The sequence below is a fragment of the Tachyglossus aculeatus genome, chromosome X1 (genome assembly GCF_015852505.1).
Source record: "Tachyglossus aculeatus isolate mTacAcu1 chromosome X1, mTacAcu1.pri, whole genome shotgun sequence".
Classification (NCBI taxonomy): Eukaryota; Metazoa; Chordata; class Mammalia; order Monotremata; family Tachyglossidae; genus Tachyglossus; species Tachyglossus aculeatus.
Window position 1 is genome coordinate 9,012,170 of NC_052101.1, and position 18,643 is coordinate 9,030,812.

Sequence of the window (18,643 nt, forward strand, 5' to 3'; positions counted from 1 at the left end):
CAACAGTCACTAGTCCCAGCTTGGTGCCACCCTAAAATTAGCCCAGCCTCAGGCAAGTCATGGAACATTCTAGCATAGCTGGAAGTCGACCTCGATATGTCTGTTTATCCAGTGCAACAATGGCTTTTCATTCATTCATTCGATCGTATTTATTGAGCGCTTACTGTGTGCAGAGCACTGTACTAAGCACTTGGGAAGTACAAGTTGGAAACATCTAGAGACGGTCCCTACCCAACAGCGGGCTCACAGTCTGGAAGGGGGAGACAGACAACAAAACAAAACATTAGCAGCTTCTGCTGCTACCACTGGAGAAAACAGCCTTAATTCAATTCCTCTAGACTATAAGCTCATTGTGGGCAGATAAGGTGTGTACCAACTCCATTATTGCATACTCTCGCAAACACTTAGTACAGTGCAAATTCTTTTAGACTGTGAGCCCACTGTTGGGTAGGGACTGTCTCTATATATTGCCAACTTGTACTTCCCAAGCGTTTAGTACAGTGCTCTGCACACAGTAAGCGCTCAATAAACACGATTGATGATGATGATGATGATGCTCTGTACACAGTAAGGGCCCAATAAATACCACAGATTGATTGATTCTGTTATTCTCTGCTGCTATGCTGTTGCCACCACCATCGCCACCAAAACAGGCCCTTGAGTCTTCTGAGCCATGGGATGGATTCCACACAAAAAGAGAATTCTGCCTAAAACAAGATAATCTGGTCTCCCATTCTGGAATGCTCAAGAATGGATGCAGAGATCTTAAATCATCAATTTGATGATTACTTTATCTTCAGATAGTCCCGATTCTCATTCCTTTCCTCAGAACTCCTTCGTGAACTCTATTAATGTGTACCCAGGGAATATTTAGGAGAGTGAAGTTTGAATTAATTGGAATTCTTACCTAGTCTCAGTGCATTGGCTTGACAGTCTCAGAGGTGAAGGCGAACGTATATATCTCTAAAAGACACAATGCTGTCCCATTAAAGTTTAGTTCATTCTGAAATGGGCCGTGAGACACTATTAAAAAAAAACATATTTTTTTTTAACTCCAGGAAAGTTTGATAGCACCTATTGTTCTAAAAGAAGTCAAAGTGACATATTTCAGATGCTCCTAATACTGTCCAAACTTCTTGGACTATTAGGTGTTACCCACTGCCTAAAATTGAAGGCAAAATTGAAGAAACAGAAATGAAAGATCCAAAAGACTAGTTGACATACATTCTTGTAAAGAGCTTTGATCCTTTAAATCACTTCTTTCTTTTTTTTTTGCACTAGGTTTTTGGTATTTTCTTGTACTTGAAAGAATGTTAGCTCCCTGTGGACATGGAACATGTTTTGTGACTCTATTGTACTTTCCCTTGTGAACAGAGATCATCTTTTTCCACTCTTTTGCATTGTATTCTCCCAAGTGCTTAGTAGAGTATTGAGTGCACAGAATAAGCACTCAATAAATACCATTGATTGATTGACACTTGCCAGCTGTGTGACCTTGGGTAGTCACTTAACCTCTCTGTGCCTCAGTTTGTTCATCTGTAAAATGGGGATTAAATCCCTGTTCCCCTTGTAATTCAGTGCCGTGAAGTAGCGGAATTCAGATGTATATTTCTAAGATGATAAAACACAATGGCTTATGTAAAGTTGAAAGACATAAATGTATAGCATTCTTAATTTCCTTCTCTAAAGTTTATTCTTTACATGACTCCGGCATTACCTCATGAGCTTGCTTGTCTTTACTTTAAAATATTGACCAACTTTAAAACAGAGAGATTAAATTGAATAGGAGAGTATTGAAAAGGTGAGAATATCACCTATGGCAGCAAATGCCCAGAGATATAGACAGAATGACATCATTAACTATTCCCAACACTGTTGTACTTATAAACAAGCTGTTTTTCATTTTTAAAGCAGTTTCAGTTTCTGCAGCCCAGTTTCAGATTGTTTTTCTAACAATGGTATTTACTAAGTTATTACTCTGTACTAACCACCACAAGATTCCTTGATCCCTCCGGGTCTGTCTGATTTCACAGAGGGAGTTCAGACCAGGGTCAGTCCCATTTCCTCTTACCACGTCCCCAGAATCAGGAAATTTGCCAGACACTGAATCCATCCTAAATTGCTTCAGGATAGGGAGCTTATCCCTTATTATTCTCCATCTGAAAACGTATCGTCCCTCTCAGACTCCCAGCTAATCTTTGGAAATGTTTTCTGGATAAGCCCAAGTAGTAGTAGTAGTACTGCTTATGATTGTGATTATCATCATTATTATTATTACTTTCATTATACTGTTACTATATTTGTATTATATTATTGTGTTTATCGTACTTTCCCAAGTGCGTAATATAGTATGCTGCACACAGTAAGCATTTTCTATATACCATTGAATATCAGTTTTTATTACCATGAATAATAATGTACTTGTTAAGCATTTACTATGTGCCAAGCGCTATACTAAGCATGGGATAGACACGGGATAATCAGGTTGGACACAGTTTCGGTCCCACATGGGGCTCACAGTCTAAGTAGAAGGAAGTAGGGTTTAATTCCTGTTTTACAGATGAGGAAACTGAAGCACAGAGAAGTTAAGTGTCTTGCCCAATGTCACACAGCAGACAAGTGGCAAAGCCAGGCATAGAAACCAGTTCCAATGACTACCAAGCCCTTATTCTTTCCACTAGGCAAGTATATTTGTATTATATTATTGTGTTTATCGTACTTTCCCCAGTGCGTAATATAGTACGTTGCACACAGTAAGCATTTTCTATATACCATTGAATATCATTTTTATTACCATGAATAATAATGTACTTGTTAAGCATTTACTATGTGCCAAGTGCTATACTAAGCACGGGATAGACATGGGATAATCAGGTTGGACACAGTTTCTGTCCCACATGGGGCTCACAGTCTAAGTAGAAGGAAGTAGGGTTTAATTCCTGTTTTACAGATGAGGAAGCTGAAGCACAGAGAAGTTAAGTGACTTGCCCAGTGTCACACAGCAGACAAGTGGCAAAGCCAGGCATAGAAACCCGTTCCAATGACTATCAAGACCTTATTCTTTCCACTAATTAAATCTGTTGCAGTAGTATTTATTGAAAACCAGTTGGGTTCAATGAACTATACTGTCAGTCGGCAAGTGCAAGCCGGAGCAGAAACTCATTACCTGCCCCAGAAATCTTGTGTTCTACTGGGAGAGACAGACATGAAGAAGTCTCCCAGTAGAGTAATCAATCTCGGGATACTCTCCTATTCCATTTTCATGGAGCCCAAGCCTACACTCTCCCCAGATAGGAATCATTCAGCACGTTAACTAAACCATCTAAAAATGATTAGTTTTTGCATTTGGATCTGTACCCTTTAAGATATTCATTCCAACCTCAGCCCCAGACCATTTATGAACACATCTTTTAGACTGTGAGCCCACTGTTGGGTAGGGACTGTCTCTATATGTTGCCAATTTGTACTTCCCAAGCGCTTAGTACAGTGCTCTGCACATAGTAAGCGCTCAATAAATACGATTGATGATGATGATCTGTAACTTATTAATTTTAATGGATCTAGACTGTATGTAAACTTCTTGTGGGCAGGGAATGTGCGTAGAAGCAGCATGGCTCAGTGGAAAGAGCTCGGGCTTTGGAGTCAGAGGTCATGGGTTCGAATCCCCGCTCTGCCACATGTCTGCTGTGTGACCTTGGGCAAGTCACTTAACTTCTCTGAGCCTCAGTTACCTCATCTGTAAAATGGGGTTGAAGACTGTGAGCCCCCCATGGGACAGACTGATCACCTTGTAACCCCCCCGTCAGCGCTTAGAACTGCACATTGCACATACTAAGTGCTTAATAAATGCCATCATTATTATTATTATTACCAACTCTGTTGTATTGTACTCTCCCACTTAGTACATTTCTCTAGATGCAGCAAGCACTCCATGAATAGCATCATGATTCCTTTCTAAAATAGGAAATTGGGGATTAAGATTTTCAGAATTTTGACTTTTTCCTCTTTGAACCTATCCTATTCTAGTGAAATAGAAAAGCATCCCAGGCTAGTGGATAGAGCACAGGCCCAGATGCCAGAAGGACCTGAGTTCTAATTCCATATCCGCCACTTGTCTGCTGTGTGACCTTGGGCAACTCACTTAACTTCTCTGTGCCTCAGTTACTTCATCTATAAAATGGGGATTAGGACCCTGAGTCCCAAGGGGACAGGGATTGTGTCCAACCTCACTAGCTTGTATCTGCCACAGTGTTTAGTACAGTACCTGATAGAGAGTAAGCACATAACACATACCGTTAAAAAAAAAATGGAATGGGCTTTTGCTGTAGTAAAAATGAAGGTGTAAGTTGACACATGGACTTAGTATTTACACTTTGCTTGCCAAAATGCAGCAGGAACCTTTACCTTTTTTACCGTGACTTTGACTGTAGGGCCGGTAAAACCCAGACCTCCTGGGGAGTTTCTTCCAAGTTAATGAATCCATCTAAAGGAGAAATGTGGGCTTTGAGCTATAGTTCTGGCTTAGAAAACCTCCTTCTCCCCAGGAAAACTCATTATTTGTTCCAAAGAGAAGAATTTTGAGTTTCTCATTTGTATGCCAAGTACCTGCCTGGAACCTTCCTTGCCTTCTTTGGAGTCACTGTAGCTTTCAAAGTTGAAGAACAACTCAAAAGAATTCTGTAGGCTTAGGTGTGAAGTGACATCTGGGTTATATGATTCTAAGCAAGAAAAACCATCCCTGAATTCTTAATTAAGTTCCATAGAAAACACAATGTAACCAAAGAAGAAACTGCACATTGTTAAGCAGTTGGGCTGAATGGTTGACCATCTATATGAGGTAATGCATTGTACTACTACTACTACTAATAATAATAATAAATAATTACGGTACTTGTTAAGCGCTTACTATGTGCCAAGCGCTGCTCTAAGTGCTGGGGTAGATACAAGGTCATCAGGATGGACACAGTCCCTGGGGCTCACACTTTCAATATGCTTGGGAAAGTACAAAATAATAAGACATTTTCCCTGCCCAAAAGGAGTTCACACTCTAATGGAGGAGAAAGAGAGAGAAATACTCACAAGCAACAGAATCAGAATAAGGCCGATTGTGCGGTTAAACAACCGTACGTACACCGGTGCTGAGTATCGGCACAAATGAATAAATACACAAACGCAAGAGGCAGCTAGCAGATGTTGGGTTGGCACCTCTGTGACCTGGAATCTCTAATTGCAAAGATGACTCTGGGAGGCAGCAGGGGTAAGTCATAAGCTCAAGGAGGAGAAAATTATTCATTTTTTTTGGCACATTGGCCTTCATTTGATATTAGTTTTCCATAGCGATCTCTCTGCAGGGTTCCACGGCACAACATTACAACCAGAACTGTAATCGATCATTAAAAAAATATATATACATACATATGTATATCTATGTCTTCGTGGGATTGTAGATTATCTAAAAAAGAGAGCCTTTATCTGCTAAAGTTCATTCCTGTTGTGTATTTGTGCTGTCCCAGGTTCCTCAAGATGAATGGGGAGGGTACCCCATTGGAGGTAAAGACGAACAGATACCCTGCAGGAGGATGAGGAGTGGGAGTTATATTAAAGCCATGGGAGATGAGGAGAGCGGAGAGTCTGACTCTAGCCCCAAAACATCACCAAAAGTAGCAGTCCGACCAGAGGCATTGTTAAAGTCCATTGGACAGAGGCCGCTTGGAGACCACCAAACGTAAGACTTATTCAAATTCTTTGCACATTTCAAAAGCAAACCGGAGTGGTTCTGAACTTTTTCTGAGCTGAGAAATTGTGTTCTTCTTCCTATACGAATGCTCTCCACAGAGAAAAGTCACTAGGATTAAGTTCTTTGGTCATAAATGAACCATTGTTTTCATTTACATTACTGAAACGCTTTTTATGAGACTACCGATCGTATCGCATGAAAGAGCGTCCCCATGCCTCGTTCATTTCCACATTGATTCAAAATTATTGCCCTAATCATGTGAAAACATTTTTCATTATGAAACTTTATAAATTCAGACTGGAGACAACTGTTTGCTCAAGCCATTTGCCTTAGACAAACCGTTTTCTCTCAGACCTCAGAGACGTCCTTTCTTATGCATTTTTGTCCTTTGGATTTCACAGACTGTTAGCCCCTGGGGAGGGAAAGATGTCACTTGCTTGTCAGTACAGTAAATAAAAATGATTGTGGTATTTGTTACGTGCTTACTGGAAGCCAGGCACTGTACTAAGTAAGCCCTAGGGTAGATACAAGATGATCAGTTTGGACACAGTCCCTATCCCATAAGGGGCTCACATTCTAAGGAGGACGGAGAATGGGCATTGAATTGATTCTTCATTTAACAGTTGAGTAGACTGAGGCATAGAGAAGTTAAGTGACTTGCCCAAGGTCACACTCCAGACAGGTGGTGGAGGGGAATTCAATAAATGCTACCACTACCACTGATACTATTACTATTAATAGTACTCTTCTACCCCAGAAACCAAATGTGTTAAATTGTAAATCATGCACATTTAATCAATCAATCAATGGTATTTATTGTAGTATTTGTTAAGCACTTACTATGTGCCAGGCACTCTACTAAGCAGGGGGGTAGAGACAAGCTAATCAGGTTGGACACGGTCCCTGTCCCACATAGGGCTCACCGTCTTAATCCCCATTTTACAGATGAGGAAACTGAGACACAGAGAAGTGAAGTAAATTGCCAAGGTCACACAGCAGACTTGGCGGAGCCAGGATTAGAACCCGGGTCCTTCTGATTCCCAGGCTTGTGCGCTATCCATTATGCCACGGTGTTTCTCTCGGTTGAATGCTTACCTTATCGGGTGCAGAGAACTATACTGTGTGCTTGGGAGGGTACGACAGAGTTACTAGACGTGTTCCCTGCCCATAAGGAGCTTACAGTCTAGAAGAATTTACAGTAGTATAAGGACATTGATAATGAGATCTATTCTTTCCTGATACATGACTGGAAAGCCATGTTCGTGGACCCTCGTTGCCTCTGCTTTCTAACCCAACAGCTGAAGCTGCTGAAAATGAGGGTTGTCTAAACCAACCTCTGAAGCCCCTGATAATGAGGAACAATCAGGATATTTGAAGGTCTCTTCACAACCTATTGAGTGAAAATCCAGCAGCACAGCAAAATGGCATAGCGCAAGTAATTCATGCCATTGTTTGAAAGGAACTTTAGTCGTCCCATGCTTGGATCAGTCAGTCAATCATATTTATTGAGCGCTTACTGTGTGCAGAACACTCTACTAAGCACTTGGGAGAGTACAGCACAATAAGAAACAGACACATGCCACAACGAGCTCACCATTTAGAGAGCTCATGGACAGAGGACAACTCTCAGTCATTACTTAGACTTAAGTCATTACTTAGTGAACCCCTTGTGAACACCGTATGTCCAACCTGGCTAACTTTCATTCAATCATTCAATCGTATTTATTGAATGCTTACCGTGTGCAGAGCACTGTACTAAGCGCTATCCCGATGCTTAGTATTAGGCTTGGCACATAGTAAGTTCTTAACAATGGCCACCAAAACAAAATGATTCCATCCCCACATCTTGGTTGTTGTTTTTTTCCACATCCCCAGCAGCTGGAAGAATGGTGTTCAGAAAAAGGGTTTAATTCAATTCAATCAGATTTACTGAGCACTTAGTATGTGCAAAGCACTGTACCAAGCGCTTGGGAGAGGTTCCATTTTGGAAAGTATTTGACTAATGCAAAGTACTCATTCAAGAATATACCCGTTACTCTTTCAAAATGCCTAAATAGAGTATATGTGTTTGTAGACCTTTGAAGGGTTAGCTTCACTCTATTGAGATGAAATATTGTACGTTTGAAAAATATCAGAAGCACATATTGCTGTGGGGAAGTCCTGATTTCTCTTTATTCTAAGGAGGGAAAAAAAAACTAAGGAACTGCATAGAGAAGCAGTGTGGCTTAGTGGCAGGAGCCCGGGCTTAGGAGTCAGGGGTAATGGGTTCTAATTCCGACTCCACCACTTATCAGCTGTGTGACTTTGGGCAACTCACTTACCCTCTCTGTGCCTCAGTTATCTCATCTGTAAAATGGGATTTAAACTGTGAGCCCCACGTGGGACAACCTGATCCGCTTGTATCCACCCCAGTGCTTAGAGCAGTGCTTGGCACATAGTAAGCGCTTAACAAATACCATTATTATTATTATTATTATTATTATTATTATTATAAGACTGTAAGTCCATTGTGGGCAGGGATCATCTCTCTTGCCGCATTGCATTTTCCAAGCACTTAGTACAGTGTTCTGCACACAGTAAGCGCTCAATAAATACTATTGAATGAATAATGCCCTTAATCTGGAGAGTCCTGTTAAATGTGAACAGGGAGAGAGTCTCAACCAAATAACCAATTGTAACTTTGAAATGGACTGGAAGTCTATTTATTCAAAGACATAAAGTGAATGCAATTTCAGGCTGTCATCCTATCTTTAAATCAAAATCTATGGACTTCATTTTCGGACTCAATCCATGTGTTGCTCACACTGTGGTGACAAGGAAAGAAGTATCATTTGCTTCAATAAAGTAGAGGATTAAATAAAATTCAAATAGAAGGATTTGGGGCTGTTTTTTAAATCGTCTTGAAAATCAGAAATTTCAGGACTATTTTTGATCTTTCGTTGATGTGATTTCAGTAAACTAAACCATGATTTCCTGGAAATCATGGAAACTGAAAAACAATGAATGCTGTCATTATCATCCAATATGATTTTGTGCCCAATATTGTATTCATTCATTCAATTGTATTTATTGAGTGCTTACTGTGTGCAGAGCACTGTATCTCATCGTATCCCCCCGAAGGTACTCATTATTCAAGCTCTAATTCACAGGCATATCAAACAATCAGTGGTATTTATTGAGTGCTTACTGTGCACAGAACACTGTTCTAAGCACTTGGGAGAGTACAATGCAAGAGAAATTAGCAATCATGTTCCCTGCCCATAATGAGCTTACAGTCTGGGCATACTGCATTTTTATTCTTTAGCCTATCTGTAAATTATTTTAGTGTCAGTCTCCTTTGCTAGATTGCAAACTCCTTAAGGACAGGGATCCTATCTACTAATTCTACTGTACTCTCACAAAACCGTAATATAGTGTTCGATAAAAACTATTGATTGTTGGATTGATTGTGATTGATAGAGCTCACGCAACCCTGTTCTGTACTAATGGTAGCTCAAGAAACCTTTCTAATGAACTCTTAAGGTTTCTTCTTTCTAATGAGCTCAAGTACCAAAAAGGTTTGCGTATTAAAGCCTTTCATAGTGTTAACAATTGTAAGAGGTTAAAAGTGTATTTCATACCCAAATAAGAATTAGTTAAAAACAAATGGTATTTATTGAGCATATTCCAAATGCAATGCTCTGTATGTCATACAATTGTAAAAAGAAGTATAAAATGTGGCAGTATTTGAAATATACACGTGACAGTGTGAATGAAAATCTAAAGACATCTTAAATCAGAAGAAAACAGCCTACTGAAGTCACTTTCTGGTTGAATCTAAATGGAAAAGAATGCCAAATTGTTTTATGTAATGATTCATAAGCTCACTTCTTTGAAAAAATGTAACATATAGTTCATCAGTGTGCAGCTAAATGAATTGTTTTAGTCAGAATGATTATTACCATATCTGATTAATTAGACGACTGCATCTGTCCTCTCTTGACAACACCATTATCAGTTAATCAATTAATGGTATTTATTGAGTACTTATTGTATGCAGAGCACTATGTTAAGCATTTGGGAGAATATAATTCAATAGAGTTGGTAGACATGATTCTTGCCCTCAAGGAACTTACAAAAATTGTAATGGGAGTTTCACAGCTGAGGCGAAAATATGTGAACATTAATGAAATTAACTTAACCTGATAATTGGCCTGTTAATAGACTGTGGGCAACTTGAATCTGATTTTATACAGTTAGAAGATTAAAAAAAAGTTCTAGGCTATATTTTGACATTACAAAGTCTATTTAGCATTGTACTGAATGTTAATTCATAGTTTACACGATAAATCTACAAGGGCAGGAAAAGATTTACAAATTCTATTAAATAGTTGGGTGCTTCAAATGATGAAAATTGTTCATTTTTTTAACTCCTCAGAGGATTGTACTTGCCTCTAAATGTACACAGAACATTCTTAGTAACAATAATGCGATGTACATGTGCAAATCGCAGAGGCACATTAGCTCAGTTATTATAATTTAGGTTTCATTGGGTAGGTATGGATTTACTTTCTATTGCTTGAGTTATTATTTTGGCACGTAAAGCCGCTGGAAGAAGAAGCTTCTGTTCTTCCTGTGACTGGCATGAAGGGTGCAATTCGGCAATAGAATCCTGCCAGATTGGGCCTTTAATTTGGCTCTATCAATCTTCATTGGAAAGGAATACAATGTGATGAAGCCTGCTGAGATGGAGACAAGCCAATTCAAATAGCTGCCCTGTTTCCAGTTTACCTCTGGAAAAATGCCAGAGCTCTTATTTCTGTCTGATGTGATCTGGTCTTCCTGCTGCTGAAAGAAAAAAGGAAAAAAAATTTCCATTAATAACCATAAATTGGTTTTGGAAGATTTGCTGCCTCATCTGTTATCTGGAATATTGTATCGTGGATGCGTCTTCCTCTAGTAAAGCACGTTTCCCATATTTGTAGCTACAGAATGACTGGGAAGTATTCTAATCTTCATTCTAATCTTAAATGACAAAGTTTCTGATTTCCCCTCCCGTCTTCTTCAGAATCTGTGTTGAAGTGATGAGCTTCAAGTGATAATTAGAGGAGAGAGTAGAGATCTCCAAAAGTATTTTATATTGGTAGAATTTCCATAAGGTAGACACCAGAAAGAGATGGAAGAGAAAAACCTCATTACATTTGTTCAGATTGTAAGTTACTTGAGGACAGGGATCATATTTATTAACTATATTTTCCTCTCCCAAATGCTTCATTGCACACTGCTCCAATTGATTGGGTAAGGCCTTAAGAAGCACAAATGTGAGCTTAGCTGTTTTTACAGTCATTTTGAAGGTATAGTCTTTTTTGCGTATCCATTTAAACATGAATTCCAAATGAACTAACTGACATCAGAAGAGTGGCTTACGGAGATGTCTGAACATAAAAAGGAGATCTGATTAGGAGTGTATTGATTGACTATGACACAAGTCTCAAAGTCAGCCTTCTGCTATATCCTCTGTGCATCTGATTCTTGTTACACCCTTCTCCACCCAGCGCTTAGAACGGTGCTTTGCACATAGGTTAAGCGCTTAGTAAATGCCATCATAATAATTCTACAGTTTTGACTCCGGCACTTCTGAAAGGATATAGAGGAATTGGAAAGAGGGCAAGAAATGTGACAAAAATATTTTCGAAGAGAAGGGGAATCCTTTGAGGAAAGGTGAAGGAATTTAGGTAGTTGAACCTAGATAATCGTTTTTCTTTCTTTGATCTTAGCAGTCTTCCATTAAAATAAAAGAGAGCATAGTGAGGGATCTTCCCCCAGTAGGCCGTCAATAAGTACTATCTGCTCTCATCCTCCATCTGTCTTTCTTGTTCTCCCACTACAACCCAGCCCACACAATTCCCTCCTCTTCTGCTAACCTCCTTATTGTGCTACGATCTCCTGTCTTGCCACCAATCCCTTACTCACTGCCCAACCTCCTGCTTGGCATTCCGTGCCCCTCCACATGCCATAGCCCACAACTTTCTCCATCTTCAAAAACTCCTACTACTATCAGATCTCACCCGGGAATCCTTCCCTAAATGACCTCTCACTTCTCCACCCTACTCGTCCTCCTCTCCTTGCTTATAGAGTCTTATTGAAGGCCCGTCTCCTCCAAGAGGCCTTCCCCAATTAAGTCCTCCTTTCTTCTTCTCTCACTCCCTTCTGCATCACCCTGACTTGCTCCCTTTATTCATCTCCCCTCCCAACCCTAAAGCACTTACGAACATATCCGTCATTAATTTATTTATATTAATGTCTGTCCCCCGCTCTAGGAGGTAAGCTCTTTGTGGGCAGGGAATGTGCTTGCTTATTGTTATATCATACTCTCCCAAGCGCTTAGTATAGTGCTCTGCGCACAGTAAGTGCTCAGAAAATATGATCGACTAACTCCTTTCTGCATAAGCGCTTAGTACAGTGCTCTGCACAGAGTAAGTGCTCAATAAATACAATTGAATGAATCACCTACGTTTGCATTCAAGTTTGTACCCTCTAAGCATTTTCATACACACCCTTTCCCCACCCTCATAAGAATAAGTATATTCTTATACTTTTTGTATTCCCTTACATGGAATTCATTTTAATATCTTGTCTTCCTCACTAGATTCTAAGCTCCGTAAGGGCAGTGCTCTTCCATGCCTTTATTCATTCAATCATATTTATTGAGTGCTTACTGTGTGCAGAGCACTGTACTAAGCGCTTTAGTATAGTGCTCTGTACAAAGCAGATGATCAATCTGTACCATGGATTCATTCACTCCTGCCTCAGCCCCGCCTGTCTACATGTTTTGTTTTGTTTTCTGTCTCCCCCATGTAGACCGTAAGCCTGTTGTTGGGTAGGGACCGTCTCTATATGTTGCCAACTTGTGCTTCCCATGCACTTAGTACAGTGCTCTGCACACAGTAAGCGCTCAATAAATATGAATGAATGAATGAATGAAATACCCACAATTTATTTATTTAGAGTAATGTCTTTCTCCCCATCTAGACTTGTAGGTTTGTTGTGGAGGGGAATGTGTCTACCAACTCTGTAACGTTGAACGCTCCCAAGTGCTTAATATAGTGCTCTTCACACAGTAATTGCTCAATAAATATGATTGATTCATTCCTTCAAGGAAAATTACATTAGAAACAAATAAAAAACAGTGTTATTATTAATCGTATCTATTGAGTGCTTGCTATGTGCAAAGCACTGTACTAAGCACTTGGGAGAGTACAATATGTATCAAACACATTCCCTGTCCGTTATGGGCTCACAGTCTTGAGGGGGAGGCAGACATTAGTATACAAAAATAAATAGATAAATACACAAACAAACAACTAAATAAATAAATCACAGATATGTACATATGTGCCATGGGGAAGTTTTCCCTCTCTTTTCCATTTCTCTCTCTCTCTATCACTTCCTACCCACCTTCAAGCTTTCACTAAACAAATCTTCATTCCTGCTCTTCCTTAAACGTTGTTCTCTCTAGATCCTAGTTCTCATTCTAAAAACATTTTTATTTTATTTTTCCTTATATATTAGAACCCCCAATTTTCACTCCCTGAGTTCCTTGGCTCGAGACTTCTGCCATCCTGTTTTCACATCCCTATCTCAGTTTCTTTTGGACATAACTTGCCTATGTTTCCCAGGATTTCATATCAACTCAGTTTACTATACATCGCCAGTCGTATTGCATCTGTCTTCTTCCAGTCAAATACCCACTGACCTGGCATGGTTGCTTATTAAAATTTCTCCTTTTAGCCATTTCTTTTCTTTCTGCTCCAAACTGGCCTTCTCTAGTCTCCATTTTCTGTTCCTTAGGGAATCTTCTCAGTCACTGCCATCAACGAAAGGTTTCCTCCCACCCCACTTTGCCCTTTTAATAATAGTAATAATAATGATAATAATAGTTATGGTATTTGTTAAGCACGGATTATGCCCCAAGCACTGTTCTAAGCACTAGGGTAATAATAATAATAATAATGGCATTTCTTAAGCGCTTACTATGTGCCAAGCACTGTTCTAAGTGCTGGGGAGGTTACAAGGTGATCAGGTTGTCCCTCGGGGGACTCACAGCCTTAATGCCCATTTTACAGATGATGTAACTAAAGCACAGAGAAGTGATGTGACTTGCCCAAAGTCACAGAGCTGACGATTGGTGGAGCTGGGGTTTGAACCCATGATCTCTGACTCCAAAGCCCGTGTGGCCTACCGGGTAGAGCATGAACCTGGGAGTCAGAAGGACCTGAGTTCTAATTCAGGCTCTGCTACTCGTCTGCTGTGTGACTTCGAGCAAGTCAGTTAATTTCACTGTGCCTAAATTACCTCATCTGTGAAATGGGCATTAAGACAATGAGTACCATGTGGGACAGGGACTATGTCCACCTGATTAGCTTGAATCTACCCCAGTGCTTGGAACAGTGCTTGGCACATAGTAAGTGCTTAGTAAGTACGATCATAATTATTATTATTATTATTATGTCTTATTAAGGGGTACTAAAAGTCATGGACATCAACCCTATGTAACTGATGTATAAAGACATGGGGAATTTAAAAATTTTCTCAGTCTCACTCTGTGATTTAGCAATAATTCTGTAGCTCCTGAGGCCTCAACTATCTTTTGGGCCTTTTCCAATTTTCTCCCCCAGTTACGGCAGCACCCAAGGTCTCCCAAAGATGGCTCCCTCCAGTTACTGCCCCATCTCCCTCCTGCCATTCCTTTCCAAACTCTTTGAGTGCGTTGTCTATACCTGCGGTCTCAAGTTCCTCTCCTCCAATTCTCTCCTTGACCCCCATCCAGTCTGGCTTCCGTCCCCTTCACTCCACAGATACTGCCCTTTCAAAAGTCACCACTGACCTCCTTCTTGCCAAATCCAATGGCCTCTATTCCATCCTAATCCCCCTCTGCCTCTCAGTTGCCTTTGGCAATACTGAGCACTCTCTTTTCCTCTAGGCATTACCCAACCTTGACTTTACTGACACTGTCCTCTTCTGGTTGTCTTCCTATCTCTCTGGTCGCTCATTTTCAGTCTCTTTTGTGGACTCCTCCTCTGTCTCCCACCCCCTAACTGTGGGGGTCCCTCAAGGTGCAGTTCTGCATCCCCTTCTAGTCTCCATCTACACCCACTCCCTTTCATTCATTGTCAGTCATATTTATTGAGCTCTTTCAATGTGTGGGGCATTGCACTAAGCACTTGAGGGATTACAATATAACAATGAATTCCTGCCCACAGTGAGCTTATAGTCTAGAGGGGAAGACAGACAGGAATATAAATAAAGACATTACAGATATGGACATAAGTGCTGTGGGGCTGGGAGCGGGGATGAATAAAGGGAGCGAGTCAGGGTGACACAGAAGGGAGTGGGAGAAGAGGAAAGGTGGGCCTAGAGGGGGAAGGCCTCTTGGAGGAGATGGGCCTTCATTAGGACTTTGAAGTGGGGGGAGATTCATTGTCAGATATGAAGAGGAAGAGCATTTCAGGTCAGAGGCAGGACAAGGGCGAGAGGTCTGCGGTAAGTCAGAGGAGATGGAGGTACAGTGAGAAGGTTAGCATTGGAGGAATGGAGTCTGTAAACTGGGTTATAGTAGCAGAGTAGCAAGGTGAGGTAGAAGGGGCAAGGGGACTAAGGGCTTTAAAACCAACGGTGAGTTGTTTTTGTTTGATGTGGAAGTGGCTGGGCAACCCCTGGAGTTCGTTTGCTTCCATGAACTGGAGGTAACTGAGGCCCAGAGAATCAATCAATCAATCAATCAATCGTATTTATTGAGTGCTTACTGTGTGCAGAGCACTGTACTAAGCGCTTGGGAAGTACAAGTCGGCAACACATAGAGACAGTCCCTACCCAACAGCGGGCTCACAGTCTAGAAGGGGGAAAATAACCCCGACTCTGGTGGGATTCAAACCCACAACCTTTGAATTCCTTCCACACGCTAGAAGTCCAATGCGCTATCCATTGAAGCGCCTTGCCCAAGGTCACAGAGCAGAGATGTGGCAGAGCCCGTATTCGAACCCAGGTCCTTCTGAGTCCCAAGCCCATGGTCTATCTGCTAAGCCACGCTGCGGAGGGAACCGAAGTACAAAGATGTTCAAATGGCTTACATGGCCCAAGGTCACCCCTAGGAAAATGGCGGGTCAGGCGTTAGAGCCTGGGTCCCATGTTCTTTCCACTAGAACTCGCTGCTAGTCAGGAAGAGGTGGAGCCGAGTGTTGGAATGACAGTGAAAAAATTCCGCTCGTGGCTGCTTCACAGTCAATAGGCAGAGGCCTTTCACAGTCACAGACCTCATTAAAGGGGAACAAGTCCCTTTCCTCTGTGTTGAGGGAAGCCTGAGGGAGACTAGAGCCCAATCAATCAGGGAATTTTGGGTTTCTCACGGACCAAAAACCTCCTCTTAGAAAATAGTACAGCAAAAGTTTTGGTAGTTGAAATCTACCTCTGTAAATTGACATAAGTATGAATTATGAGAGACCCTCTGACTTACCTTTAAAATTTGAAATGATAGATCCGAAGACTGATTTGCTGACTAGGCTCCTAAAAGGAATAACTCCCTGAGAGATGTGGATGCCTCAGTAATGCCTTTTCAAATTCCTATCTTTTAGAAAGGAAATCCGAAATGTGTCATGGATTAGGAAACCTACACTTGACTGTCTAATCACTGAGGTGTAGCTGACAAACAGCTAAGCTGATTTGAAGTCGAACTCATGAGGGGGAAAAATATCATCTGGGATGAATTGTAAAATGCCGCTTAGAAGTTCTCAAAAGCAAAGCTTCTAGAGGGGATTGTAAAAGCCCCTTAACTTCTGCAGAACAATACTGTAAGCTAAACTTTGATCTTACTAAAAGCTCAAGCTGCTCTGGAAGCTTCTGTTCAAAGAGTATCCCTATCATACCCTCTTGCAGTTCTCGGATGCAATAGCACATTGTCTAATGTGTTCTTTACTGAGGCTTTAAAATGTTTTCTCCATTTCCCATGGTTTCAGTTTCCTCTTTTTATAGCACTACAGAACTGCAAAACCTATATTCCACACCTCCAAGCAGTTGTATATTCACAGTCAACTGCTTCCTCAACTTGAAATCTATTTAATTTCTTATCTGCCCTAGATTGTAAACTGCGTGAAGGCAGGGATTGTGTCTACTTACTCCATTGCATTACACTCCCCCAAGCACTTAGTACAGTGATGCAGCACAGCGGAGTGGATAGAGCACAGCCTTGGGAGTCAGTAGGTCATGGGTCCTAATCCCAGCTGTGCCACTTTTCTGCTGTGTGACCTTGGGCAAGTCACTTCACTTCTCTGGGCCTCAGTTACCTCACCTGGAAAATGGGGATTGGGACCGTGAGCCCCATGTGGGACAGGGACGGTGTCCAACTCGATAGGCTTTTATCCATCCCAGTGCTTTGTACAGTGTCTGAAACATAGTAAGCGCTCAACTAAATGCCATCATTACTAGCAAGTGCTTAATGAGCACCATCGGTCGATTGAATGATTGATTGAACTGCTTGGAGATTATACTATCACCCATCTAGTGAAATCGGGTTGAGGTGAGCACTGCATCAATCCTAGTGGACTGACCTCAGAGAAGCAGCGTGGCTCAGTGGAAAGAACCCAGGCTTGGGAGTCAGGGGTCATGGGTTCTAATCCCGACTCTGCCACTTGTCAGCTGTGTGATTTTGGGCAAGCCAATTCACTTCTCTGTGCCTCAGTTCCCTCACCTCTAAAATGGGGATTAAGACTGTGAGCCCCACGTGGGACAACCTTGATTACCTTGTATCCCCCCCAGCGCTTAGAACAGTGCTGGGCACATAGTAAGCATGTAACAATTATTATTAACATTATTATTAATATTATTATTATTTGTGATCTTGTCTTCTTCCCACACAATCGATCAATCGAGCCAGTCTCTTGAAAGCTTATTGTGTGCAGAGTGCTGTACGAAGCGCTTGGGCGAGTACCATGCAATAGAGTTTGTATACACAATCCAACTCAAGAAGCTTGCATTTTAGTGGGAGAGACAGACACTGAATTAAATTTCAGATATGGGAAGTGGTAGGGTGTAGGCCTGGGCTGGAGGGTGGAATGAGTATCAAAAAGTGTAAGGGGGAATGGATATACCACAGGCCTGGGAGTCCAAAGAACCTGGGTTCTAATCCTGGCTTCACCACTTGTCTCCTTGTGTGACCTTGGGCAAGTCACTTCACTTCTCTCAACCTCAGTTCCCTCATCCGTAAAATGGGGATTGAGACTGTGAGCCCCACATGGGACAGGGATCATGTCCAGCCCAATTTGCGTGTATTCACCCCAGTGCTTAGTACAGGACCTAGCACATAGTAGGTGCTTAACAAATGCCATAATTATTATTATTCATTCATTCATTCATTCATTCATTCAATCGTAATTATTGAGCCCTTAATGTGTGCAAAGCACTGTACTAAGCACTTGGGAAGTCCACATTGGCAACATTGAGAGACAGTCCCTACCCAACAGTGGGCTAACAGTCTATAAGGGGGAGACAGACAACAAAACAAAACATATTAACAAAATAAAATAAATAGAATAAATATGTACAAATAAAATAAATAAATACGTAGAGTAATAAATATGTACAGACATATATACATATATACAGGTGCTGTGGGGAGGGGAAGGAGGTAAGGTGGGGGATGGGGAGGGAGAAGAGGGGGAGAGGAAGGAGGGGGCTCAGTCTGGGAAGAATATTCCCAAATTATTATTAATTAGCATTAATAATCAATTAATTATTAATTAATGATAATACTATTAATTCCCATATTATTATTATACAGAGTCAAGTGCAGAGGTGATGCAAAATGGAGGGCAAATTTTTAGGATAGTCTAAAAGTGACACTGGTAGCACTACCCAAGGAGTTGGATTTGGCAT

At 41.1% G+C, this 18,643-nt stretch overlaps 1 protein-coding gene across 1 annotated transcript in view; it reads left to right on the top strand.

The window, feature by feature from the left end:
- The window catches only part of DLGAP2 (DLG associated protein 2), a 547,078-nt gene that overhangs the window by 442,477 nt on the left and 85,958 nt on the right, over positions 1-18,643 (top strand). The window contains exon 5 of the mRNA XM_038740564.1: positions 5,514-5,725. Coding sequence (XP_038596492.1) covers positions 5,514-5,725 — 212 coding nt within the window. The remainder of the gene's footprint in view (positions 1-5,513; positions 5,726-18,643) is intronic.